This window comes from Phalacrocorax carbo, chromosome 14 (assembly GCF_963921805.1).
Source record: "Phalacrocorax carbo chromosome 14, bPhaCar2.1, whole genome shotgun sequence".
In the NCBI taxonomy this organism is placed as follows: Eukaryota; Metazoa; Chordata; class Aves; order Suliformes; family Phalacrocoracidae; genus Phalacrocorax; species Phalacrocorax carbo.
The window spans coordinates 1,560,113-1,585,490 of NC_087526.1; the positions used below are offsets into that span (position 1 = coordinate 1,560,113).

Genomic DNA, 25,378 nt, shown 5'->3' on the forward strand with positions numbered 1-25,378 from the left:
CAGAACGAAAAAAAAAAACGCAGGAGGAACCGCTGAGCCTGCGTGCTCAGCGGGAAACCCCGACCAGCCGACCAAACAAACCAGCACACAGAAAATCGATGTGACGGGATGGGAGACAACTGGGAGAGCCCAGCTTGCAGATTTCTTAAGGTTCCCTCTGGCTTTTAATCCCAGCACACAGCTGTTTTGGGGGGTGGGAAAACAGCAACGAGTAACTGAATTTTGAGCCGAACATATTTTTAACATCGTTGATCCCGAATATCAGAGCTTTGGCATTCACAGGATTAGCACGTCAATCACATCACTCAAACTCAGACGCATCAAGCCTAGGTATCGACGCTACGATTCACTCTGAGTAAAACTCATCGCTCCTTCGGACTCAGTGGAGCAGTGCAATACTCTGCAGTCCCACAAAACATCACTCCCACTGCTTTCAGAAGAATCACTCCCGTTTAAACTGATGCAAAAGAGCAAAGTCAGCATCCAGGAGAGGAAGGCTTGACGCCAGGACTTGAGGCAGCGTTCGCACAGCGATCGGCAATCGCAGAAAAGCCCTCCCGGCTGAACAGCTTCGCATCAAGGAGCAGGCGACTGTTTCGGTTCCCCGTTCAACACACCTACAGTGAGAGCTGCCCCCACCGCACACGTTAAACTGCGTTATCTGTGCCAGATACACAGACAAAAAAGTATTGCTACTGACAGCACAGGTTGAGCAGCAGAGCTGGCACGCACAGATTTGTGTTGAGGGTTATGGGGAAAGCAAGCATGTATTTTTACGTCAACGTGTAATTTTTAAGGTCTTCTGAATAACAAACACACACCACCACCCATGCTTTCTGCCTATTAAAATTTGGGCTCCCGATAACCCAAGTTTTCTTTGTTTTCCTCTGAAGTATTATGTTTAAATGAGCACTTTCACCCTTGGCATTCCCCCTCCAAGAGGAGCCACGTTCCAGATACTAACAACAGTGTTTACGCCCGACAACAAGCCGCAGCTTGTCCTTGCCTTCGCGTAGCTCTCCCGCAGAGCACCCCTCTGCAGCGCTTTACGGACCGGGAGTGCTCTCCCAGCGCTCGCAGGCGGCGAGCGGGGCAGGCGCCCTTTGCCAAGCAGGCAACACCCACAGCCTTCTGCAGAGCAACAATATATAGTTTCCTCCCACGTGGCAAATCATCAATAAAGCAGGAGGCAGCACGTGAACGTGGGCAAGACTGCAGACAAGAAAACCTCGGCTCCTATGAAGGGTGCCTGGGGAACCGCGCCAGGTAGAGATGCCCAGAGGCTGAGGCTGCGTCTCAGGCAGGGGAGAGGCTGCCGGCCCTGACTCATCGGCACGGCTTCGTCAGGACCCGCGGCTTGGGGAGATCTCCTGACCGAGTCCCAGCCCTGCATAACTTCAGAGGTACAATGAAATCACTGTCCCGGGATGCTATTGCCCACGCCTGTGACGTCACGGTCTGTCGCCATGGAAATGCTGGTGATGCTGCAGCGCGAGGCTCTGACCTCACCGGAGGATGGAATAGGGGCGGCCGGGTGAAGCAGCAAGTGCTGCTCTCCAGAAGTAAACGGCTCTTCCATCAAAATCAGAAGAAACGCTGCTTTTTGCTTCCGTAGGAGGCGACCGGCTACCCCAGTCCCGGCCAACTTGGCCACGGCAGGCTGGGGTTTGGAATACGCTCGAGGCAGGGACAGACCCGAGCCAACATCCCAGCTTCCCCAGGCGAGCACCACGGGAGTTTGGGTTTTATAAACAATGTCAAGCTCCTGCCTTCGAGAGGGGCGGCGGGGAGAGGTTGCTCCCCAGCAGCCCAGCTCCTTTCTCTCTGCATTTGCAGAGGCTGGCGGGAGCGTGGAGCAGCCCAGGGCACAGGAAGGGCTCCAGGCAGCCGTCCCCAGCAACACCCATGCTTCCCCCTGAGCTGCCAAGGCGAGCTCGCTTAGGGCAGCCGGAGCTGAGGACAGCAAACCTCACACCGCTGGCCCTCTGCCACCCTGGGCTCCCCAAGGAGGTGAGAGGCCACTGCACCCCCCTACAAAAGAATAACTACGTGACGGATCAGCCTAGCAAAGGCATTTTTCACGAACCGAAGCAGCTTTGAAACCTTCGTGCAGATGCCCCAGAGGTACAGCTTTGCGCCCTTGTGCCACCTTCAAGGGTTCATCTGTCCCTGCCTATTGCATCCCAGAACACAGGCTGAAACACTCCTGCAAAGGACTGTCGTCTACACTGCCTTTCTGACGGACACCTCGGCGAGCAGCACAGCAGCAGCAGCCCAGCAGCTCCAGCCCGGCTCCTCTGGCACCGCTCTGCAAGTGTGGTCCCAGCGCTTCCCCACCTCCCTCCGCTCAGGCACTTCCCAGCCTGAAGTTTCACTGCTGAATCATCCTCTGATTCAGTACCAAAAGATCCTGCTGGTTTGGAGGGGGGTTAAAAGAAAGCGAGCTTCACACCCAGGCAACACCGGCACCTCCTCGCGTTCTCAGTCTGCTCTACTGTCAGCCCACAGCCCGCACCCCAAGCCTCGCCACTAGGGAAGCCCTACCTCCAACCCCCGAGGACCCCACCCAGCTGCCTCCCAGCTCTTATTCCCCCCTTTTTTCCATAGCCTTTACCCAGTTGCTAGTTCACAAGAGCATCTCTCCCCTTCCCACAATGGAGGGCAGAAGCAGGGCTCTGCATCCTGCCGTGCTGTAAAGAGCAAACCAGCTCCCCTGGACAGGCTCGGGAAGGCTGTGGGCAGCTCCACCAGCCGGTACCCTCAGGAGTGCCCTTAGGGCTGATTAGCTAGAAGAGTTAAAACACAGGTGAAAAACATCGAGGGATTTAAGTTTCAAAGGACTTTAACCCTTGATTTGAAAAGCTCCTTTTTGCAGACCTCTAAAAGGCAGAAAGGAAAACCCGCAGCGGGTCCTGCCGGGCTCCGGAGGGTTCCCACGCCGGACGGGACGCACACCAGTGCGTGCACACACGGCCTTGCGAGGGCCCACCCTCCGCTGGTTTTCTAAACAAGGCAGTAACTTCAAAGCCATTCTGTCAGCCAAATCTGACCTTGCCAATTAGCATGAAATTAGGGAATAACATCACCCGAGCAACTGCATTCCACGATGGGTTTATACAACTCATCGTCTAGGAAAAGCTAAAGATAGCCACGTGCGGGGCAAGGGAGGGCAGGGGGAGAAGCTCGGTTTTGACCTCACATCCGTTTGCTGCAGTGCAGCTTCTGGGATTTAAATGGAGTGCCTTATTTGCATACGTAGAAGAGTCCAAATCTTTTTTTAATTGATTTGCTTATTGCCTTTTGAAGGAGCCAGTCCGGAGCTTTTCTGGGCTTTTCAAAAAGCCGAGTCGGCTGTTATTTACACTGGCTGCTTAGAAGCTCAAAGTGAAAGTTGGTTTCCTGAGTGAAATCTGGTATTCTCTGTTACATGTGCGTGTTTGTTTCTTCGCTGCAGGGCTGCCGCTGAACACTGCCTCCTGTGTTACTGAGCCAGTCGCCGGGACTGAGCTGCGAGCACTTTTTTCTTTCCTTTTAATAGCTTTGTATTGGGGAGAAAAAGGAGGAACGAGGCGAATTATACAGGGCTTGACACCTACAAGACGTGGCAACGTCCCTGGGAGCCTGTCCACATACAAACAAGCATTCAGAGGGATATTAATATCTATGGATGCTCCCTGCTTCCCCTCTCTATATTATACATACATAGACCTGTAGATTCACATCACCAGATGCAAGGTAAGAGGCTGCTGAGCTACAGCAAAGGCTGGGGCCTACAAGAAAACACTCTTTCCCACTTGCATTCTCACCTGTTGTCTCAGGGCAGGATTTTGTCTGGAATCTTATTTAAAGATGGGTTTTGCTTGGATTTTAAGCTTCAAAACACCCCTCAGAGGATTAGCTCTCAGAAGGGTTAACCTCAACTATTAAAAATTGCGGGGCAGCTTTACCTACCAGCGGATGATCACACAGTGAACACAAACCAAAAATACATCAAAAGGGAGCTGCTGAAGCAGAGCAATTTTCTGGCTTTTCCATATTTTGTCTCTCATAGCGGCCAACAACAGGCGCCACGGAATAATACACAAAGCAGTTATCAGAACTTACTCATCTGGGATACCTCTTGGTAGGAGCTAGTCTGAATGCTCATTGACTTTCTGCCAGCCTTCTCCACTGAGAAACAAGGATATTCAGCGCCTTTCAAGGCTGAAGTACGCTAAAATTTGGGGTACCCCTAGCAGGACCTCCGCGCTCAAGGGAACGCCTGCAGAAAACCTCTTCGAGGCCCACGTGAAATCACAATTTCAACCTAACAGCGCAGGGCACCCGCTTTGCCCAAGCCTCCCAAAGCCTCTTCACCTGGGCACCTCCCTGAGTTCAGCCTGCTGAAGGCAGGTGTTCCTGGTTTGCAAATGCTGAGAAGAGGAGAGCTCATTAAAGTCTGGCAAGTAAGGGTAAAAGTAAAAGGCACATGGAAAGAGGCACTTTGTGCAGCGTTGCTGCTTTTGGAAATGGTTGGCTTAGAGAGGAAGAGCTAACATTAATAATATTGACCGCAGGATTTTTATTTACCCTTTTTTCCCCTGTTTCTTTTATAGCAGTCCATGTTCCTGTTGTCTCGGGCACACAGAAGCACGACTGAATGCCAGCCGCTTTCAGTAAGGATATTTCTGGCATTTCCATGGCAACAAGTTGTGATATAGATCCTACTTTTAAAACACAAGCTTAGGTGGATACTGTCAAATCCCAACCTTTTAAAAAGTTGTTTCTCAGAAATAAGCTTTCATCACAATACACTCCTAGGGCCCCGAATTTACTTCTTATTCTCTAAAGAAATTTAAGAAAAACTAACTTTAAAAAAAAAAAAAATCACTCTTGGCACGTTTACAGAGGTTTGTTATTATAGGCCCTGTCGTGAGCGGTGGGTGGAGCGGGCCAGGCTCTGAGGAAACCAGAGCCTCCTTCGAACGGGCTCTGAATGTAGGAACCAGGCTGAAGCGCCGGGATGCACAGACACTCCTCTGGTTTTGGTTCCATTTTGAATCCTCCACTGAAAAAGGCTTGTTTTCCCAGCTACGGTTCAGGCGAGGCCAGAATCGCACATGAACATCGTTTCCCACCGGCATGTGGGTTGAACGTTTTCTGTTCTCGTGTAAACACGCTTTAATCTTTTGTACATTAAAGGTCACGGATGTATACCGGATTGCTTACAGACTCTAGCTGGTGCCTTTTCAAAGCGAGGGAGAATGTTCTCCAGATTACAGTGCCAGTATATATGTTGTGATCTTTTTTTCTTATGCTAATGATTTCCATCTTTGGAACAAACAAAATTACTACTAATTATGGTTTCCAGTCATTCAAATGTGGAGAAAGCAGGCTCAAGAAGGAAGTTACTTCTACTACAAGCATACACTGCTCTGCATTTATGTGGTTTGAAGATTAAACTTTCTACCCCCCACCTACGTATTATTATATTCTGTGGAACTTCCCACTTAAGGCTTCACAGCAGTACTCTCTACTATGAAGATGTGAAAAAAACCCAGCATCTGAAGCTTTCACTGAGATTTAATGTATTTTCATTAAATTCACTGACCTCCCCCCATCGTGGATTTACTTTAGCATGGTTTGATCTACATTAAACCTTGAAAGAAGCTCAGCTTTGTACACTCGATGACATTAACCATCCTCACTCAGCTTTGACGCTGGTACACATCTGTGCATCTAAACAAGTAAACGAAGAATAAAACTCAGTAACCACTCTCTGCTTCACAAACGACACCACGACTCAGGCCTAACAGCTCTCCTCCTTCTCCTGCACGGTCCCCTCGGAGCACAGCAGCTCCTTCTTCAAATGCCCGAAAGAAACGCCACCTCTCAACCGTGCAGAATCCAACCAGGTGTATCTTAGAAACAATATCCCAGCAATTCTTTCCTCTGGGTCCTGCCTCATGTGGCTTTGTCTGGTTTACACAAATCTGTACTTTATGGGACAGGAAGTATCAATTTTTAGTATCATCAACTGATTGAATTATCACTTAGAAAGTCAGGGAACGCTTGTCACAGTGCTTTTAGTATCACAGACTTGCATAAACTCAGAAAAGTAGAAGAGACTGTCGCTTCTTCCTTCTTTTTTTAATTTAACCTAAAGCTTATGGTGTTTTATAGCTAATTAACTGAAGCTTACGGTGTGTGGACCCAACCTGGGTGCTGGACCTCCCCAGCTCCTTGCCACCCAAGCGGGACGGCCAGGCTCGCTGCAGGCACCTGCCTGCACGGGGACCCCAGCCCCGGTGCTCCAGCTGCCTCGTTGAGCGTCCAGAACGCCCTCTGCCACCACGACGATGGTCTCAAGGAGACCAACCGAGCGGAGCCCTTCCGCTTCGCCCTCCAGAGCTGCGCTCTCCCAGCCGGGCGCACGCCTCTGTCACTGACCGGCGGGTCCCACGGCCGACGCTCCATCGCCAGGCGGGGACCAAGCCCCTCGCCGACGGCGGCCGTTCGCGAGGGCCTGCTGGCTGCAGCAGCGCCCCAAAGCCCGAGCTCAGCCCGGCCCGGAGCTCGGCCCGGTCCCGAGCTCAGCCCGGCCCGGAGCTCGGCCCACCGCCGCGCCGGCCCCGGCCGCTCGGCCCCCGTCGGGGCTGGCCCCGGGCAGGGTCCCCGCAGCTCCCCGGGCCTCCGCCGCCCGCCGAGGGGCTGCCGCAGGGCGTGGGCACCCCCACGGCCCGGCCCCCGGAGCCGCCGGTGCTGCTGAGGCGGCCCCGCCGCCCCCTCGGGGCGCGGCCCCGGCTGCTCCTGCGGCGGCTCCTCACCAACCTTCGATCGGCTTCAGGTAGTCGTAGTCGAAGAGGATGGAGAAGTCAAACTCCTCCTGCGGGCTGCCCTCCCGGGCCGGCCCGGGGCCATGCCCGGGGCCCCCCTCCTGCGGGTCGGGCTCCGGAGCCGGGGCGGCGGCGCTCATCGCGGCCGGGGCCGCGGCGGGAGGGGAGGGACGGAGGGAGGCTCGCCCGGGGCTGCCCGGCTGCCGAGAGGAGCCCCAAGGGCGGCAGCCGCCGCTATCCTTCCAAGTGCAAGCGGAGTTGAGGGGAGGGGGGGAGAGGGAAAAAAAAAAAAAGGGGAAACAAGGCAAAAGAAGTCGCGGGGGTCGCTGAGGCGGGCGCGGCTGCCCCCGACGGCGGCACACGAGGGGGATTGGCGCGACGGCGGTGGCGGCTTCCTGCTCCCGAGCAGCCACCTGCCGCCGGGGCCGCCCCCGCGGAGGAGGAGCCGGGCCCGCACCGCACAGCGCCCGCACCGCGCCCCGCCGCGGCCCCGAGGGAGGGGGCGGCCCGGGGGGGGATGCCTGCAGCGGCCGCGGGGGGAGAGCGGGGGAGAGGGGCCTGGGGCGGAGGGGAAGTGGAGGGGACAAGAGCAAAGCCGCGCTGCGAGGGAAGTCCTGGCCTTGCGCAGGGATGGGAGCCCCCAGAGCGCCCGTTCAGCCCCCGGTCGGTGAGCCCTCTCTGCCCCGTTACCCTAGGTTGAGCGTGGCTTGCTGTCTCGCACGCAGCCTCCTCCTCCTCCCCGGCAGTCGGGCCCCCTTCTGTGGGGGCTTCCAGGGTCTCGAGCAGCTCCAGGCAGCCCAGGTGCTGCCCTTGCCTTCTCCAGGCTTCGTGCGCCCGGCACCTCATGCTCCAGCCTCCCATCGCAGGCTGCTGCTAAGGCAGCAGCAGACAGGTTTCTGGGCGCGTCTCGTTCTGCATTCCCAGGCCAACCTCTTAAGCGGAGCACCTTTAGAAACATCCAAGTCCGTCATGCACAAAGCCTCTGTTCTGCTCCTGCCTCGCTCACAAACATGAATTCATTTCACAGAATGGGCTCTCGCCGCGTTCCCTGCTGACCACAGCACCAGCGCTGCCAGCTTCCCCAGGTCCCCTTGGCCACCGGCGCCACATTGACTCTATTCATCAACATCTTCCCCGGGCCCTTCACGGGGCGCGGGTCGCTGCCTCCCAACAGCCCTCTACCCCTCCGACGGCTGCTACGACCAGCAATGACTTCACTCGTGGGTAACTGGAGATCCTAAATTTGTGTGTTTAGAACATCTGTGGTCAGAAGACTCTGTTCCCTCGCTTACCTGTTTGTATGGTCCCCTTTATTAGTGTATGGATGGCTGTCACCGGGTCTGTGGGTCTGAAAAATGCTCTTAGTCTGTAGACAGGGAAGGGAGGCAAAGGCAGAGGGACCAAGATCATTAAAAAAGTATTTTGGTGTTTACTTCGACTTGTTTTTATTTGCTAAGGCTGTTAGCACGGCAGCATTAACTGCATCACAAATCTGACCCTAAGTTGCTTGTCTAACTGAGGCCACAGAACGTCTGTTTCAAGGCGCACGCGAACCAGAATCTCTACATTTAGGCTTATACCCTGTCGCCTTTATCATTAACGCGGCCAGCCGAGGAATGACAAACCACCTTCTCATCCCACCCTTTCTCTCCACCCTTTGCCAGTCCAGAGTGCAAGGGCTCGGACTTGTCCTGTGCTTTGGAACGAGTTTCCACGCTGAGCTTGTGGGGAGCCCCAGCAGCGAGCATCGTGCCGGCGGGTCACCCCGCAGCGGCAGCTCCTGGGAGGCGTTAGGGGCACCTATTGGCGAGGCGAAACACTGCACAGAGCTTTCGGCTGCGGAAGGGGACTCGGGGGAACGGCGGCGAAATCTGCTGTCCTGGCTGCATGAAGGCAGGAGGGGATCGGGCTGGAATTAGGCCTTTATGGCATTAATTTGTTACTGGCAAGTGCCAAGGCGTAGGGGAACCAGAGACGCAGAAAGGGCAGGTGGCCCTGCAGAGGGGATGCGCGCGGTTTTGCTGAGGTGTGTACAGGGGGAGATGGTTAGCTGGCAGTACCGGGAACCCTCCTGGCATATTCTCGCTACCTATTTCCCAGAGCATGATTTAAATGGCGAGGGAAAAGCTGTTATTCCATATTCACACCCACTAGATTAAGGAATGATTTCACTGCAGTCAATGCCGTGCTTAACTCAGCAGAGACTAAAGGACAATATTTTCTTTCATTAATGCATAATATACATAGTAACACAATAGCTTCCTTGGACTAAACTATTTGAACTTTCTCCTGCGCCCGCTGCCAAGACAGCCAGGAACGGCGCTTTGCTTGGGCTTCCAGCGGTCAGCGCACAGCCCCGCGTGCATCTGCACACGTGCGTGTACGCGGCGTGAGAGGTCGTAGGCTGAGCCTGCCTCCTCTCGTGCAACACCGTGCTGCTGCCTGACCCCACGGGGCTCCTTGCTCGGGGCAGGAACCGCCGAAGCCTGTTTTGAAAAGGATCCAGTGCTCGCTCTGTGGTTGAGCTGGAGACCACAGTTAAAGTCTACCTCATCTGCTGCAGAGATTCTTAATTCTACACGAGGTGCTCGAGCTCTGTAGTGTCTGGTTCGGCCAGAGACAGGCCTCCGCTGCCGCCGGGCACAGACGGGGAAGCCGGAGCAGCCGGTGATTAGCGGTCTTGGCTACCGGCATTCAGAAATGAGGCCACCCCAGAAAGCTGCAGATGGGGTTGAGCTCTTACCCGCAGGAACGTACGTGGGGAACGGAGCCTGCCGGCCCTTGGGGAACATGTGCTGCTCTGTCTGAGGGCTTGATTCATTCTGAATTGTTTAAACGTGAAGAAAACATATATTAAATTGGCCTATTTATATCTCTGTTCTAAAACGATGCTTACCGTTTGCTGGAGCGCTAGCCTTTTATTATTGGCCCTTCTATTTAAAATTCATTAGAAAAACCAAATATACTTGCTGATCTTGGCTTAGCAGTAAAGAGAGCTGTCATCCTCGCAGCTAACAACACATGGAGCACGATTGGATAGCATCATTTGTATTAGCCACAGAAAGAAAAGACACGAACAATAACATCGGCCTTTTTAAGTAAGATACGGGTGACTGGCAGGAGGGCATGGGGAAACGACCCCAACTTCTGCTCAAACTTTATCCGATCCTTTACCCTTTCTTTCCTAGCTCGCCTGCAATCCATTAAGCATGTGAAGTTTCAAACTTATCCTCAGCTACTCCTAGCATTAGTAATACTCCACAAATGGAAAATGTACCTTTTGCTTTCCAAGATGACCATGTCATCCGAAATAGTTTCACCGCTAATACATGCAATCGTAAATTCTGACACTGGCAAGGAATTCGGGTGACAAGACAGCAATGAGAAAAGTGTTAGAGAAACGTAGGAATTAGCTCAGCTTATAGGATTTGACTCTTTTGCCTAGCAGCCGGCTTGACAGATGTCGAGGAGCAACAGCCACCAGGCACACCGTTGCCTGGACCCCGCTGCTCCCTTCCGCAGCTCTCGGGGCACGTAAGGACATCGGTCCCGTACAACTGCTACGGCATAACGTACAGCAATAACAGTTCCCGCAGGCTGTGAGTGCCCGGAGGTGAGACTTGCAATGCTATATGCCGTGGGCTGTGTTGGAACCTACCAGTGTGATATTTTGAGCAGAAATGGTGCAAATTCACAAAATATAGATCTGGCCTAAATATTAGCGCTGCACAAAACCATTACTAGGTGCAAGCAGCTGCAGAATTCAGCTCAAGTGACAGCTGTAGTTTTTGGAGCCCTGCAAGGGCTGAGCATAGTTTAATTTAGACCCAAAACATGCTCTCGAGCCAACAATGAGAATAAAACATTATAAATTGTTTAAGTTTTAGCTGTTATAACTACATAACTGACAAATACTGCCCACAGTCTGTCATTAATAAGTAGCGATGAAGGAAAGGCAGGGAAACTACTAGACTTAAATAGACTCTGGATTCTTCAGCTCAATACATACACTCAGAAAAAGCATCCAGCCACTCCAAATCAAAGGAAAAACCCAAACAATGTGACAAACACTTCCCAGTGCTTGTTTTCCATTAGGGCTGGAGTGAAAGGCTGGAATACACTGTCCAAAGACCGGAAATACTCATTGGCTTCCCTAAATCTCAATCTCTGTCATATCAGAAACGCTTCCTTTCTACAAGGATCCTCCGGCTATTTCCCCTGTTACCACTATCAAAAGGCCGACACGGCCACAACCCCTGGCCGCTGGTCACAGCTCCGCTCAGGCTCACAGCACCCACGTTAGAGGGCTGGGAGTCAGTGTTAACTCCTGGGTTGTTTTTTTTTCTGTAGAGCTGTTTTCATGAGCCAAAAAGGTGTTTCAAGAACTTAAGCAAAGTCTGTCCTTGGCAGCATTAACAAAAATTGCAGCCACGTATACTTGCAGCAGGCTCTACACAGAGCAGAACTGGAAATACATTGTGCTGCCATTTCAGGGAACTGGAGAATGGAAGGAGTCCTTTTCCACATAGTTGGATCAGTGCTTGCCCTTGGCAGGGTTTTGCTTTAATAAACTTTAAAAGTATGTGAATTCTGGACTACCTAGGTACTAGGGGACAAGGAATCCAAAAACAAAGCTAAGAAAGAGCTTCTAGTGTAATATAACCTATGATTTAAAATGTACTTAACATTTTTCAGTGTTTAAATTTACTGCAGATCTAATTTATCATCTACTATTTTCAGTTTCCCTTATACCTCCCATCATATTCCCTGTACCGGGGAGTTCACTAATGCAAGTGATCGGACGATGCTCTGAGCTAAAGAGAGTTTTAGACTATCTTCTCAGAAGCACCGGGACAGTGCTAATTATCACGTGGCCCACGTCACACAACATACACTGGATCATATTACACTTTTTAAAAGAAAAAGAGGTAGAGAAAAGTGGATTAAAAATGCTGCATGTCTATTTAGCAGCTAAACCCCAGAGAAAATGCAAGTCAATGCTGCCTTAAAAATCTAAGTGTGCTAATGGTGTATGTGGCAGGCATTAGAAATTTAACAGGCAACTAAAACTTGCACATGGACTTAATCCAAGCTCTTTAAAATGAGCTCAGACTGTGAGTGACTAGTTGCTTGGTCTGGAGTGTGGGGAGCGCTATTATAGAAAAAAAAAGGGGAGGGGGGAAGAAATATTCTGGTACTTCCTTTGAGAGACACCCATGCACACACGCTACTATTCAATTTTGGGGTCAGGTTGAGTCAGAGATATTACCCCCCAATTTTAGGCTTAAAGTGGTTTGGCAAGAAAGGACAATGGAAAAATTGCTCATATCTCCACATTCCCATTAAGTTCTGAAGTCTGCTGTGCAAACCAAAGGAATGCACATATCATAGTTTAAAAAAATAGATTAAGCCAGTAGTGGAAAAGAAGTTCTAGGATATTATTATCCTTGGCTATTTTCAAAAAATGAATGATGAAACATTTCAGTTAGAATATCTGTTGGAATGTTATAAAAGAGTGCTCCAATTATGTCAGTGTCCCATCTGTGAATGTGATTCCTGCCCTGTATGGAGGACTCTGAAATCATTTGCTGGCTGTTAGCTGGTGCAACCGGGTCCCACGGGACAGGCTTAGAGAGGGAAAGGGGCTGCCTCGAGTGACGGAGCATTAACAGATGCGGGACACAAGATGAGACAGGGACTCATGGTCACCTGATGAAAATCCCTGCCGCGGCTAGGGTCTTGCTGATGCTTGCAGAAGCTCAGCTCTGGGAGCAAAGCTACTGAAGCTCCAGTAGCTTTGCTAGCATCTTCTTGCTAGCAGGGCGTTAGGCTATTCAAAGTCTTCATGCCCCATTCGGAGCCTGCTCTAATCATAAAAGGGGGCTAGGGCCTAAAATTATTACCACATCATTGTTTACACGCCCTACGTTAATGAGACTCTTGCACTTTGTTGTGGGCACAGAAATCCGCCCAAAGGCAGAGACTGATCCCCAAAGTGCCTTGTGCCATTCACCCCTAGCAGTTTCACGCAGCTTGCTCTTTGTGGAAACATTGGGAGCGGACTTGTGCCACGGAGGCGAGTCGGTGCCAGGGTCTGCTCCCATCGCCCCTATGCCACTGGCAGGAGCAAGCATTTTGCATAAGAGAAAAATACATGCTCGGGCTGAAAAGCGTATTCTTTCTGGAGCATCTCTGGCGTCTGTCGTGCAACTGACGGCACTGCTCATCTGGCTACTGTGGTCTCAAATATTTGATCGGGGGGGGGTGGGTGGAATCAGTGCCTTTCACTTTGGTCTGTGCCTGCAGGGCTCTGGGGAACATCTGCAGAGCAATGGAAGGAGCTGTGGTAGCTGCCACTGGAGCGCTGCCTTGTGCTTTGATCTGCTGCTCTCCTACAGCAGGTGAGAGCGGGACCTTGCCAGCACTGGGAAGAGCAAGAAGTCTCCCACCTTTCCCTTTCCTGCTCCCTCTGCAGCAAAATAGCTTCTCCGGGGTGTTGTGAGAGTGACTAAGAGCAGCTGAAGCGCTCAAGAGAGAGGGAGTTTTGTCTGGAGAAAGCCCAGGATACACGAGGCAGGGCAATGGCCTGATCCTAAGGCGGTATAAAGCCGCTCAGAGACTTTCCATTGGCTTGTCCGAGGAATCGGAGCGCTCGGATGATCCCCTTTGGGTGTACGTGTTAACGAGCGTGTTTTGGCAGGTGCCTGGGGAGCCTGCTGCCGCAGGAGAAAACCAACGGCCGCTGCTAAGGGCCCTTCGAAGGACGCCCTGCGCCCCCGCCTCACCCCCCCCACCCGCGTACCCCCTCCGCGGCCCCGGGGCGCCCGCGGCGGCTCTGAGTCAGCGGCCGGGCGGCGGTGCCAGCGCCGGCGGGGCGCGGAGGGGGCGCGGGCCGGCCGGGGGGCGGGGGGAATCTAAAATGGAAAAGGGGTTCCCTTCTCCACCCCCTGCCCCCCACCCCGCTGTAGAAGTTGCAACTCACCTGCGCGTCCCGCCCGGCCCGCGGGGTGCAGCGCCGAGCACCCCGGGGGAGCGGGCGGGGGGCTGCGGGGCTCGGCGGGGCTCTGCCGCTGCTTCCCCAGAGCTCCCCCCGCACGGAGCATCCTCCGCCCGGCTCCGCGGCGCCGGCCCCGGGCGCCCCGGCCATGGCCGTGCCCGCAGCCCCGCTGCCCGGCCGCTAACACCGCTCGGGGGGATGCGCCGGGGGGACTCCCCCGGGCCCCCGCCAGCATCGCCCCGCCGCTGCCGTGCCTGCAGCCCCCCCCCCCCCCGGCTCCCCACGCAGGGCCGCCCCGGCACCGCGCCCTGCCCGGGGCCCCACGGCCCCGCTCCCCACCGCGGGGGCGGCCGGGGGTGGGGGGTGGGGGCCCGGCCGCGGCGGCGGGCGATGCTCGGGCCGGAGCGGAGCGCTGACAGCGGGGCGGGCTCCTCCTCTCGCCCCGCTTAACTCTTGCCTCCACCGGCACCGGGAGCCGGCGGCGGCGGGAGGGGCGCCCGGCGGCCCCCCGAGGGCCTCCCCCCCCCCGCCCGCCCCGCGGGGTGCCCCCCCGACGGCAGCCGCGGGCATCCCCGGGGGCAGCGCCGGCCCCAGCCCCGAGCTGCCGCGGGCTCCGCTGGGGCCGGGGGAGCCGCTGCGACCCCCCGAGCCCCCCCCCGAGCCCCCGAGGCGGGCGGGCGGCGGAAGGGTTAAGCGGCCGGGAGGTGAGTCAGCGGCATCGCGGGGTGATGCCTCGGGAGAGGGGAGTCCCTCTGGCTGAAGGTTAGAGGAGGTTGCTCCAGACACGTTTGTCTCGCCTTTCCCGAGCGCTTCAAACCGAGCCTAAAGGCAGCCCCGGTCCCTTCCCCGAGGGACCTTCTCGCCACGACCCCCCCCCGCCTGCCCAGCCCAGCCCCCTGCCAGCAGCACAAGGCGGCAGGGTAACGCACCGAGGGGTGGCCGAGGGGACCCCCGGGAAGGGGGGCACACACCCGACACGGACACCCGGCGCAGCAGTAAGACCCTACCTTGATCCATAGACCTCATGATGTGGTGGTAATGTACCAGCCTGCAGGCAGCTTCTCTCTGCATCAGGAATTTAAAAAAAAAAAAAAATTTTTAAAAAATTCAAAAGCAGAAAAAAGGAAAAAAAATATCTTCTTTAAACCATGTTCAACCAGTGCCGCCCGGACAGAGGGAACCCCTCCTGCTCGCCTCCTCCGTAAGCGTTTGGAGGTGCACGGAGGGATCCGAACTGGGCTGAGCTTGTTCCTGAAGTGAAGTCAGTTCTCTGCTCTGAGATGAGGGTTACTAGAGAGGGAAAGGCCACTTCCTTCCCTGCTCCGAGTGTTTATAGTCTTTGAATGCTGTAAAATAACGGGATTCCCTCACTGTTTCCTCCTGTTTATCCCAGTGCCATGGAAACCCCTGGATCGCCTCCATCTCCCAAACTGAGGGCTTTCCTGCAGACTTCACATTCAGGAATCCATGACGTTTCCCAGCTCTGGGCCAAGGCAGCTCTGCAGCGTTCTCAGTCTGCAGCACAAGCACTTAATTGTTGAGCAGAAAGTTTAGAGACCGAGAAAGAAAGAAATATGGATGATGTTAAAAATCCCAGTGTGTGCTTTTTAAACAAAACTTGCAGGAACTGCAAAGCCTTTCAAAGCAACGGGGCTTCTGTGCAGAAGTTTTCCTTCTTCCCAGCAGAGACAAGCTCAGGCTGCTGCTGCTTTTACCTTTGAATAAATCATTCAGAAAACCAAAGTCCCCAGCTAATATTTATGTCTTTTAAATTCACCAGCACCCTATTAATACCCATCTTGTTACTGGCACGGGCTTTGGCTTCTAATTACCGCTGGCTCGATTCTTCATACAGAAGACGAAAAGAAGAAGAAAAAAAAAAATCAGTTAATTTGTTTAGTGGCATTTCACAGACCTCTCTCTGTTTCTGTTTTTAGCTCCATTTAGAAGAGAGAGAGGAGCAACCCCCATGGATTTCCATTGATACACGTGGAGCTCAGCAAGAATGAAATAGCCAAGGAAGCCTCCGAAACCAAGACAACCCGGGTGTGTTTACACGTGCTACGTATAAACAGGAAAATAAAGCAAAAGAAAACAGGAAAATAAAGTCAAAGATGTTGTGAACCGCGCGCTGTCTCGCGACGTATAGCTTTCACCGTGTGTTACCGAGCATCTGCCTCCCGACCCTGCGCGGGGCTCGGCCCCTCCGTGCAACTGGGCTCACGTCTGTATTTTTTCCAGAACAGATCACGAGTCCTCCAGGGACCGGGACAGCCCTGCCGTCCCCCGGTGTCTGTGTATAACCCCAGCGAACGCCGCACCGTGCGTTGGAGCCGGGGTGGCTGCCGGGGTCAGCCGGAGCCCTGGGCAGCGGCGGGGAGTGACTCACTGCGGAGGGACTTGGCCCGGAGCTGCTCGGAGGGCTGGCTGGCACCCGCACGACGTTTCCATTTTTCACTCTCTGAGTCCCAAAATCGGCTCGAAGGAGGTATCACAATCAAACTTTCTGCTTCTCGAGTTTGTTGTCCTGCAGGCTAGCAACTGCAGGCAGGCCAGGGAAACTCAGCGCACCTCACTTTCCTAGCCTTTGTCATTTTTGGACGCGCCGAGGCGGAAATACCTTCCCCAGCTCCGCGGGCCCGTTATGCAACCGCCTTCCACCGACCCCCAAAGCGCGGGGGAGCCCCGTCCCGGGAGCCCCGCGCCCCCCAGCAAGCAACCCCTCACACCCCAGCGGCTTTTAGGGAAGCCTTTTCCCACCCCGTCCCTGCAGAGGCTCAGCACCGTGACCCCTTTGCTCCCCCAGCAGCGGGGCCGTTCGCCGGCATCGCTCTTCGGCCGCTCTCTCGCAGTGATTTCCCCACCCGAGCCCTGGGTGCCCAGAGCGGCGGGCTGGCGGAGGAGCACCGAAAAGCTGCGCCTAATAGTTACACTCGACCTGGACGCTTTACCCTTTAACAGCCCTCGCGGCAGGCCGCTCTGAAGCCATGATGTTTACCAGCGAGACCCTGCAAATCCCTGCCGGGCGCGGGACAGAGCCCACCCCGCGGCCCCCGGCTCCTTTGCAGGGGGGGTCACGCCTCGGCGAATTGGTGCGTTTGGTTGGACCCACTGTTCGCATCAGGGGAAGCAAAGTCAGAACCACTCCATCTCGATTTTGAAGTTGCTGCTTTGCTTGGAGAGTAAAGTAATTGTTAATTCATTATTAGTGGGGAGAAATTGGTAATTTTGGCTGACTTCCACCCGCAGCGCCCCAGCCCCTCGCTGCGGCACTAACTGGTCACCCCCGCATCACTCGTGATTGCACTGGGAAATGCAGAGGAGCGGGACTGGGGAAGGGGCTCCAGGTGAGGGGGGGGGGCACCGAGGCAGAGCTGGGGGGGTGGGCTGGGGGTGAGCAGGGGGAGCAGCCGGGTGCGGGGGGGGGGCACACACACCCTGGGGGGGGCCGAGGGCACCGGGCCCTGCCAAAGGGTATCCCAGAGCGAGCGGAGAATGGGCGACCCCGACGGAAAGCTTCGCCTCCTCCCACGCTGGGCTGTAACGGGGGGAGCAGTCACGGCCCAGCGGTTATGGCACACAGGTTGGCTTCCCTAGGCTGGACCGTTTAAAAATACAATGTCTTTCTTTTAATAGCTCAGTTTGATCGGCTCCCGCTAGTTCACATGACAGGGTTTTCCTAAAATATCTTCTTCCACCAAGTTTTTTCCAACTTAAAAATGCTGAATCCTGCTACCCAAATTAAACTCAGTGCAAAGCAAAAAAAAAAAAAAATAAATAAATAAAGAAGTGAAAGAGGGCTGGCGGCTGCCTCCGGACTGCTAGCATTCCCCAAACCAGCATATGACACAACTGTAAGATTTCCAAGGCTTTTGGAGAGTTCAGCGAGAGAATCGTGTCCTCCACTGGCTGCAGCTTCCCCGCTGAGTTAAACTTTCCTGACGGAACCTTTCTCCATCTGGCTCCGGCTCCCAGCGCGTTGTGAGCGGCCGCGGAGGAGAAGGGGGATGCAGTTCAAGTCTTATATAACTGTGCAAGCTGGATGCGGGGGCAGAGACTTTCCCTAGAAACGAGAGATTTTTATATATATATAGTTATTTTTAGCTTCCTTTTTCAAAGGAAGGCCAAATACCTCCGACTTTCCTTTGCTTTCTTATTTTGGTATCACTAAGGGATTTTATTTTTGGAGGTAAGGCACTATTAATAGCTAATATTTTTAGCTATTTATTCCCTCTTTAGGGGAATACTTCCTCTTCCCTTCAGGGGCACATTCTGGACCGCATCCCTAACCCCCCGCAGCAGACCCACCATGCCCGTGGCACCCTCCGGGATTCCCAGGAGGGTGCCCGGCTCTTGGGGACAGGGGAGGGGCTGCACCCTCCGGCCCTGCCGCTGGCCTGGCCCGTGCCCTGGCTCGGGGTTGGGGGGGTTGGAAGCCGAATTTGGCCCCATGAGTGGTCCAGCCCATCCCTCAGTGCCCAGCTCCCAGCCGAGGAGCCCGAGCGAGGAGCTCACTGCCCACGATTGGGGAGCGATGGGCGGCTTGGGAGAGCCGGCGGCTGGCTCGGGGGGGTTTTGGGGACCCAGCTCCTGGGGGGGGGTCCCTGCCTCCCCCCGCCCCAGCATCGCCCCGCCACAGCGCAGGGCCGCTGCACCTCCCGCTGGAGAACGAGCGCTACCCGGCTCCGTGCTGGTAACTGGCAATAAAACTGAAATAGTTTGTTGTTTTTATTAAAATTTCTCTTGCTCTCCAGGAGATAAGACATCAAGGCTTCCTGAGGATGTGCTCTCAGGCCGTTTGGGGCAGCTGCCCGGGGTTTATCATAATAGACTTCATGGAGACATCTCTGTTTTCCACTTGCAAAAGGTATTTCAGGCTCACAGCAACAATAAGTATTTTTGACAAAAGCTCCTCACCCTTCCAAAGTAAATACCGTTCTCCCCGAACCTGCCACCACACGCAACGCGCTGCCCAGCGCGACCTCGGCGCGGTCCAGACGTTCAGCTGGGCCGGGCCTACACACCGGCTTAACGGGCCCCGGCGGTGCCTTCACCGCGCCTAAGCGGGACTTGCAACGGAGCCCGGCAAGGACCGACCGGTGCAGCCCTGCTTAAGCAACGCAAAGCGGCACCTCCCTCCGTTCTCACAGCGGTCCTAGAGCATCAGGACTACGTGTCACCATCCCAAGCTTATTTCTGACAATGCACTTGCCTAAATAACATATTCGCTCACTTAATTAAGTTACAAACAAATTGTCTGATCTTGTAACGAGCTCCACGTGGCCCAGGGAATCTGCCCACATACAGCTCTCCGAGATTGGAACTAAAACTGCTTGAATTTTTCCCATCAAAACATTTTTTCCAAATGAGAAATAGCTTTTCATCTAAAATGAAAATTGGTTGAAATTTTCTCAACAAAATTCAATACATTGGAAGGCTATTTTTTGAGTTAAAGTAGTTTTGTTGGGGTTTTTTTGTTAATTCTTCCCCCTCAAAGAACTGGCTCTTAGTAAACGGATTCTGTTTGTGAACATTAAAAATAATTTTTATAAGTGAAGAGTGATTATTTTTAATTTTTCTTTTTCCTCAGCAAAGGCAACCTCAGAAAACAAAACCACAAATAAACACAATATATTGAAGAAAGTGTAGAGGACATTCTTTCTCTTCCCCCTCCCCTCGAAAATTTCCTGTAAAGGAAAAAATAAATGTCTTTCAGCTCACTCACAGAACAATAGGGCTCCACTCTCGCTGTCATAGGCAGCTCTTGAATTAGTGTCCTCTTATGGGACCAGGAGGATGTAATTAATTCGGCTGGCCTGATACGATACCACCCGAGGCTGCGATTTCCCGTTTTACCTATTACCGTGCCCGTCTCCTAGAAATACGCAGGACTGCGGGCAGACGGCGAAGCACATTTGCAAAGCAGTCGCACAAGTTCACAGCCACGGGACTATGGAAGCCTCCGACACCCCGCGTCAGGTCACACGTGAAGGAAGTACCAGGTCTGCACCTGCAGCTGGAGGGAAACCTGTCCTCAGCCTCAGCATCCTCAGGAACCTGACCTGGGGTTCTTTTTCTCTCCGGGGAAAAGCCGGACGGCTCAGCCTGACCCGCAGCTGGGGCGGCTGCCTGGGACCTGCCCGGCCCCGCAGCATCCCCCAGCCCTGCCGGCACCCCGGGACATCCCCGCAGCGACCCACAGCAGCTCCCCCCGCCGCCTCTGGGGCCGAAATCACCGCTCAGGTCCACCCTGCCCCTTCCGTTTGCCAACAGCCCCCACTGATTCTCGGATAGGGAATTTTAGAGGCACGGAAATTCATTTGCATGAGAGAGAGAGAGGATGAGGCAGGATGGCACGTTCAGTAGGATGGAAGGGACCGGTCTTCCCCGGAGGCTTTTTTCACACCCAGACAGAAGGCAACCAGCTGAAAATCTGAGAGTTTACACATATTCTCCATATCCGCATGGGGAGTGAAGCCACTGGGGCAGCGCTCTGTCCACCCCCATGGGAGAGGGGGCTGCGCAGCGGCCGGGGGAGCCGGCGGGACGTGGGGAGCAGCTGGGAACAGCAAGGGATGGGGAAGGTGTAGGCGGATCGCGAGCTCTGCAAGCAGGATTCAGACGTGACAGCTCCGAAATAAAAGCAATACCTTTGGTTGTCTGGATTGGTGACGGCGCTGGGTCTACTCCAAACCTGAAATTGGCTCAGCGCGCCCTGATTTAGCAACCTTGTGCGAAGAGGGGTGCTTGTAACGCCATGATCTATGCTTTACCCAAACTTCAAACATTGTTTTCAGGGAACACTTAAGCCCTCCAGATTGGCATTGCCTTACAAACTACTACCAATGACTAGGTTAGCAGCTCCGAGGCTTTTTGCAGACGAGCACGTAGGATAAAACTGAACTACAACCTTTTTTTTTTTTTTTTAAGCAAGACTAATTAAACAAAGAACAACTCTGGATGAGGCTGTAAATATGTTCGCTTCTTGCCAAAGATATTTTTCTCTTTAAGATTATAAAACCATAGCGTTTTGTTTTGTTTTCTAAGGCTTAAAAGCTAAGGTTCAAGAAGAAAAAAAAGAGACAGCCAAATAGAGCAATTACTCGCTGGAATAATTGGGAAGCACATTAGTCACACTGGGAGCGGGAGAGGCGCTTCTCTAGGCGGGCAAGGCAAGTGAATGACATGCTACCATTTACCTGTTCCTTGTAGAGCCTAAGTCACTGCAGGCGCCGTCACCAGGCCAGGCTTTGGGAGCAAACCTCCAACAAACAGCCACGCATGAGAAATGCCAAATCTTTAACTTCTTAACCCTGGATTTTTAGCCCCATCAAGAGTTGCTACCTGGGAAATTCCCATTATTGGTCATACCAGGATTGGAAGTGGCTTGTGAACCTTCTTCCCGTTGCATAGCACAGGAGAAAAGGGCGAGGAAGAACTACACGTGCTGGCTCTCGCCGGGCAGCGGGGATTCACGGGTGCCTGCCGGCTCAGCCCGCAGCGGCCCTCGAGCAGCTCCGTCCATGCCCTGCCTGGGCAGGGGAACCCGGGGACCCCCTCCTGCCCGCCCTGTTCGGTGAGGCGGGGTACGACGGAGATCCTGTCCCCTACGTCACGGTTGTTACAGCAGTACAAGGCAACAGCTGGTCACTTTTGCACGTTGCTCCCAGCTCACAGAAGAATTTTTGGAATGAGAACAGCACCATTAATTAATCATTATTCCCAGCTATTCAGCTCACCTTCCCCTTCCAAGGAGTTACCGTAGAGAAGTACGGTACAGTACTGTAGAGAAGAATGCCAAGGTAGGGATTTGAGGCGATCCTTCTGACTGCGGGTGGTGATGGGCATTTTTCCCCAGCTGTTCCTTTCAGGGGGTGGGTTCGACATCCGTCCTCGCACCAGCGGCTTCACGGCTCTCAGCATGGACCTCTCCCCAAGCACCACGCAGCAGCAAGCGCCTCTCCGGCGGGGCTGGGTGGGCGTTTGCCAAGCTTTTGGGAAAGGAAAGCAATCATGGTTGAAAGCTAGGCCAAGGAGGGCTTAGCAAACCTCGACCAAGAACACGACTATGAAACCCACCACGCTCACGGAACACCTGGACTCAAATGCCCACATCTCCTGGCCCAGCTGGAGAAGACAGCTCTGCTGGTGGATCACTCCAAAGCACGCCAAATCAAAGTCACGCTGCTTTCTCGCTGTATAAACTGGTTCCTTCCTGCAAGGTCAGGGTGAATTGCCATTTAGAGCAATATTCTTGCACCTAGAGGCAGCCTCCCACCCGCTATCAGGGCGCTGGCAAAAGTGCCCGTGTAAATAGACAGCATTAGTTTCAGTTACATGAGGACATAAGTTGGTTTTTTAATAACAACAACAAACTAATCCAATTAGACACCTGTACGTTAGGTTCAGGACGGAAACGCTGATGCAGCCCTTCACTGTACCATATGGTGGCTAAACTAAATAAAGATAATAAAGAAAAGTTATGACTGTTTTGAAAAGGCGCTTTTGCCCCTTTAATACCTCCGCCAGGGCAAGGGAATCTGATGTTATAACGCAAACACGACTTAGGATTCATTACTGGGGCTCTGGCCACACCCAGCAGCTAATCTAGAATTTCACACATTTAATGAACTTCATACTTGAAATATGCGGTCTGTAAAGTCTGATTTACACTGTTGTTAAAATAGCTGGCGTTTGAGAGAAAATATATTTTTAAGTATGTATTTGTGCACAAAGTTTTTTTTGTTTTGTTTTGGTTTTTTTCTCTAAAAAACCCAAACCCGGTCATTAATTTACCCCAGAGCATATAAAACGTTCCCTACAGCGTAATTTCTAGCGCAGTATTTCTTTCAGCACCTCAGATTTACTCACTACGTTTCTTCAGGAGCAACTGCATTCACTTACACGAAGGAGTAGAAAGCCCCCACAATGTAACTGTAGGTACTTTAGGCGGTAAGTTAACTTGACAAGTCAGCTCGTGATGGAGTCCAGGGTCTATAATTAGTCCTTACCTGCCACCATCATAAAACCACGGCATTAGGTCAGCCCTTGCCCGGGCCGTCCAAGAGGTACCTTGCAATCCCGGCTCATTCAAGCGCGTTAGCTTTTTATTGGATGTTAACACCTGGTATTTCCTCCAGGCTCTGGTTTTACTGAAGGCTTTGTGGCATTATGTTCTCCGGAGCTGAGCTCGAATGGCAACAGGAGCTGGAAGACAGAAGAGGGGAAGCCGTATAAATCACCGCCCTGCGCGGTATCCTGACGGCGAAAGATCACAGGAGACACCTAGGCTGCTGAAGGAAATAGCTGTCGTTCACATGTGAAATACGAGATGTTTCTGTCTGTTGAAGGCTATTAATGGTGATCGCTGCACCTGTAAAAATTAGTTCCACACTTCAGTAACTAGGACTTGAACAAAACCTGAGGATCGTGTGAGGGCGCGACCTGCCAGTTTACGCCAGCCGTGGATCTTCCACCACGACACCAACACAAAGCACTGCTTTCTAGCTGAATTTGGAAGGATTTTCTCCTTAGGGGTTAGTGTTGCAAATACCGATTTCACTTAGGAAATCTGTTTTCTGAATCGTTTCTCCTTGTACATAGGAAAGATCAGAAATAAAAATCTGATCAGCAGGAGGCTTGAGACTTCCTAGAAGCAAAACTGGGCGGCTTCGAATCAAACTTGAGTCTATAGACAGTTGCCTGAGAAATTCTGGCACTAGTTTCAACCTCAAATGTAAACTGTCGCTTTGGTTAATTTGTCTCGATCCAGCTAAAAGGCAGCAACGCTTCTTGACAAATAAATAAAAGGATACCAAAGATTGGAAAGAGGCGTACCTGGAGAAAGCACGAGAGATGAGGGGTTGATAACGTCTAACCTTGGTCTTTGAGAAATTCCTTTTTCATTTCACAGCCCAGCTGTCGGGGTGGAGAAGGTCCAAGTCCCCACGCCACACTGCGCACCCCAGTAAATGCTTCGGAGTAGCTCACAGCAGGCGATGGTGGCGCAGCTCCTGTTTAAAACGGGCCTTCCCCTTCTCCAGGGACTTTGCTTACCTTGGACACGGACAGCTATAGATAAAGAACCAGTATTAGTCTTCAGCTCACGTTTTAGGCAAAAAAATTTCATTGCTCTCGTTTGATTTTATTCACCTTCAATGTTAAAATCACTTTTCTGTCCGTCACCGGGCGGGAAGTAATCGTTCCAAGCTAGAGTGAAGCCAAGACGGCATCCTGAATCGTTAAAGGTACATTAACAAGCAGCAGGATGCAACTGTTCCAGCTACATCTAAAAATTAAAAGAAGAAAAGCATCTTACGTGCAAGTCAAGTGACTCGTAACGCCGTCTGCGCGCACAGGGGACGCCGGCAGCGGTGAGGGCTGACCCCGCGGTGCTGCCCGGGGGAACCCGGGAGGCGAGCGCCGAGGCTCGGCCGGGCAGGGCGGTGCTCGGGCTTCCCTGCGCCTGCCACCGCGGCTCCGCCAGCGCGAGCTCCCCTCGCTCGCGCCAAGGAAGCCTTGGCAAGAGAGTGGTTAAAACGCTGGCTGCTCTTCGCTAGGGCCCTGAAATGTTACAGCTCAGGGCGCGCTGGTTGTCAAACGTGAGGAGAACAGGATGGAGCCTAACAGAAGCGCAGCTGGAGAGCAATAAACATTTCCAGCAACATCTCCTGGGCAAAGATCCTACCTCGTAGGGGCCGAGATGACCGCTGGCAGCGCCCCTGCCCTCGCGGCACGATGATGAGCTGCGTCACCGCCTGCTGCGGTCCAGAGTTCCCTCCTCAAAGGTCCTATCCTTTTAACTCTCGGAACAAGACCAAAGCCAAAGGTAATAAGACACGGTAAGCGTAACCCACTCGAGCTCCCAGTTCCAAATGCGGGCCCTGACCTGCCCAGGAGGGCTGGCTCGCACGCGGGACCCTCCCGTCCAGGGTGACGGCGATGCTGTGCCTGCGCTGGTCTGGGACGGCAGCCGCAGGACGCGGCGACTCACTGGAAACCGCCACGGAATGCCGGTCCTGACGAATGTGCCTTTTATTCAAAACCTTAATCTCAAAGTTACAAAGGGTGCAGAGGATCTCTGCCTCTATGGGCAGCATCCCTTGCCTTTCCCACATTTTTCAGTGCTCAGCAGCGTTTCTTTCCAGGGCAGTTACACCACTGCTGCTGGAGCAGGTGCCACGCTTCAGCGAGACCATCACACAGCATTTTATATAATGGTATCGCCGATGACCGGTTTGTTCTCGTGTTAAACAGGAATCGCGATCAATAGCAATTTGCATCGCTTTTTGACACGGCACACGTGGGTGAAATCCGCCACCGTACAAAGTGACCTGTCTTAAAAACAGAAGAGCCAGCGCAGGACAGACCCGCGCCTAACGGCACAGAAATGTAACGCCTAGAGCAGAGCTGCAACACAGCTTTTTCAGAGCAGATGCGAAACACGTGAGCAAATGTGCCGCCTGGTGAAATCTCAAGCACCGAAGGTTCCCGCCTCCCGCAGGCCCACGGTGCGTGCCCCGGGACTCCTCCTGAGCTGGCTGAGCAGCACCGCGCACTACGATCC

The 25,378-nt window shown here is 53.5% G+C and overlaps 1 protein-coding gene and 1 long non-coding RNA gene across 5 annotated transcripts in view; both read right to left on the reverse strand.

Moving 5' to 3' along the window:
- Positions 1–15,463, reverse strand: part of NFATC2 (nuclear factor of activated T cells 2) — a 102,424-nt gene extending 86,961 nt beyond the window's left edge. Inside the window, exon 1 of one of the 2 annotated variants that reach the window (XM_064465234.1) lies at positions 14,820–15,463. Coding sequence is in view for 1 of the 2 variants with exons in the window: in XM_064465235.1 (XP_064321305.1) it covers positions 6,811–6,955 (145 nt within the window). In the remaining variant the exon portion in view is untranslated. Of the gene's footprint in view, positions 1–6,810; positions 7,235–14,819 lie in introns of those variants that run through there. The other variant, XM_064465235.1, reaches the window with a different exon arrangement.
- A 1,810-nt stretch (positions 15,464–17,273) lies between these two features.
- On the reverse strand, positions 17,274–23,858 carry LOC135315687 (uncharacterized). Of its 3 annotated transcripts, none has more exons than XR_010375165.1 (4): positions 23,650–23,858; positions 21,892–23,019; positions 21,552–21,803; positions 17,274–17,875 (listed from the first exon to the last, which is right to left on the reverse strand). It is a non-coding gene; the product is annotated as an uncharacterized LOC135315687 (long non-coding RNA). The 3 variants fall into 3 exon arrangements; XR_010375164.1 differs by lacking the exon at positions 17,274–17,875 and having other exon boundaries at positions 18,459–21,803; positions 21,892–22,027; positions 22,824–23,019; XR_010375163.1 differs by lacking the exon at positions 17,274–17,875 and having other exon boundaries at positions 18,459–21,803.
- Between the last annotated feature and the right edge of the window lie 1,520 nt (positions 23,859–25,378).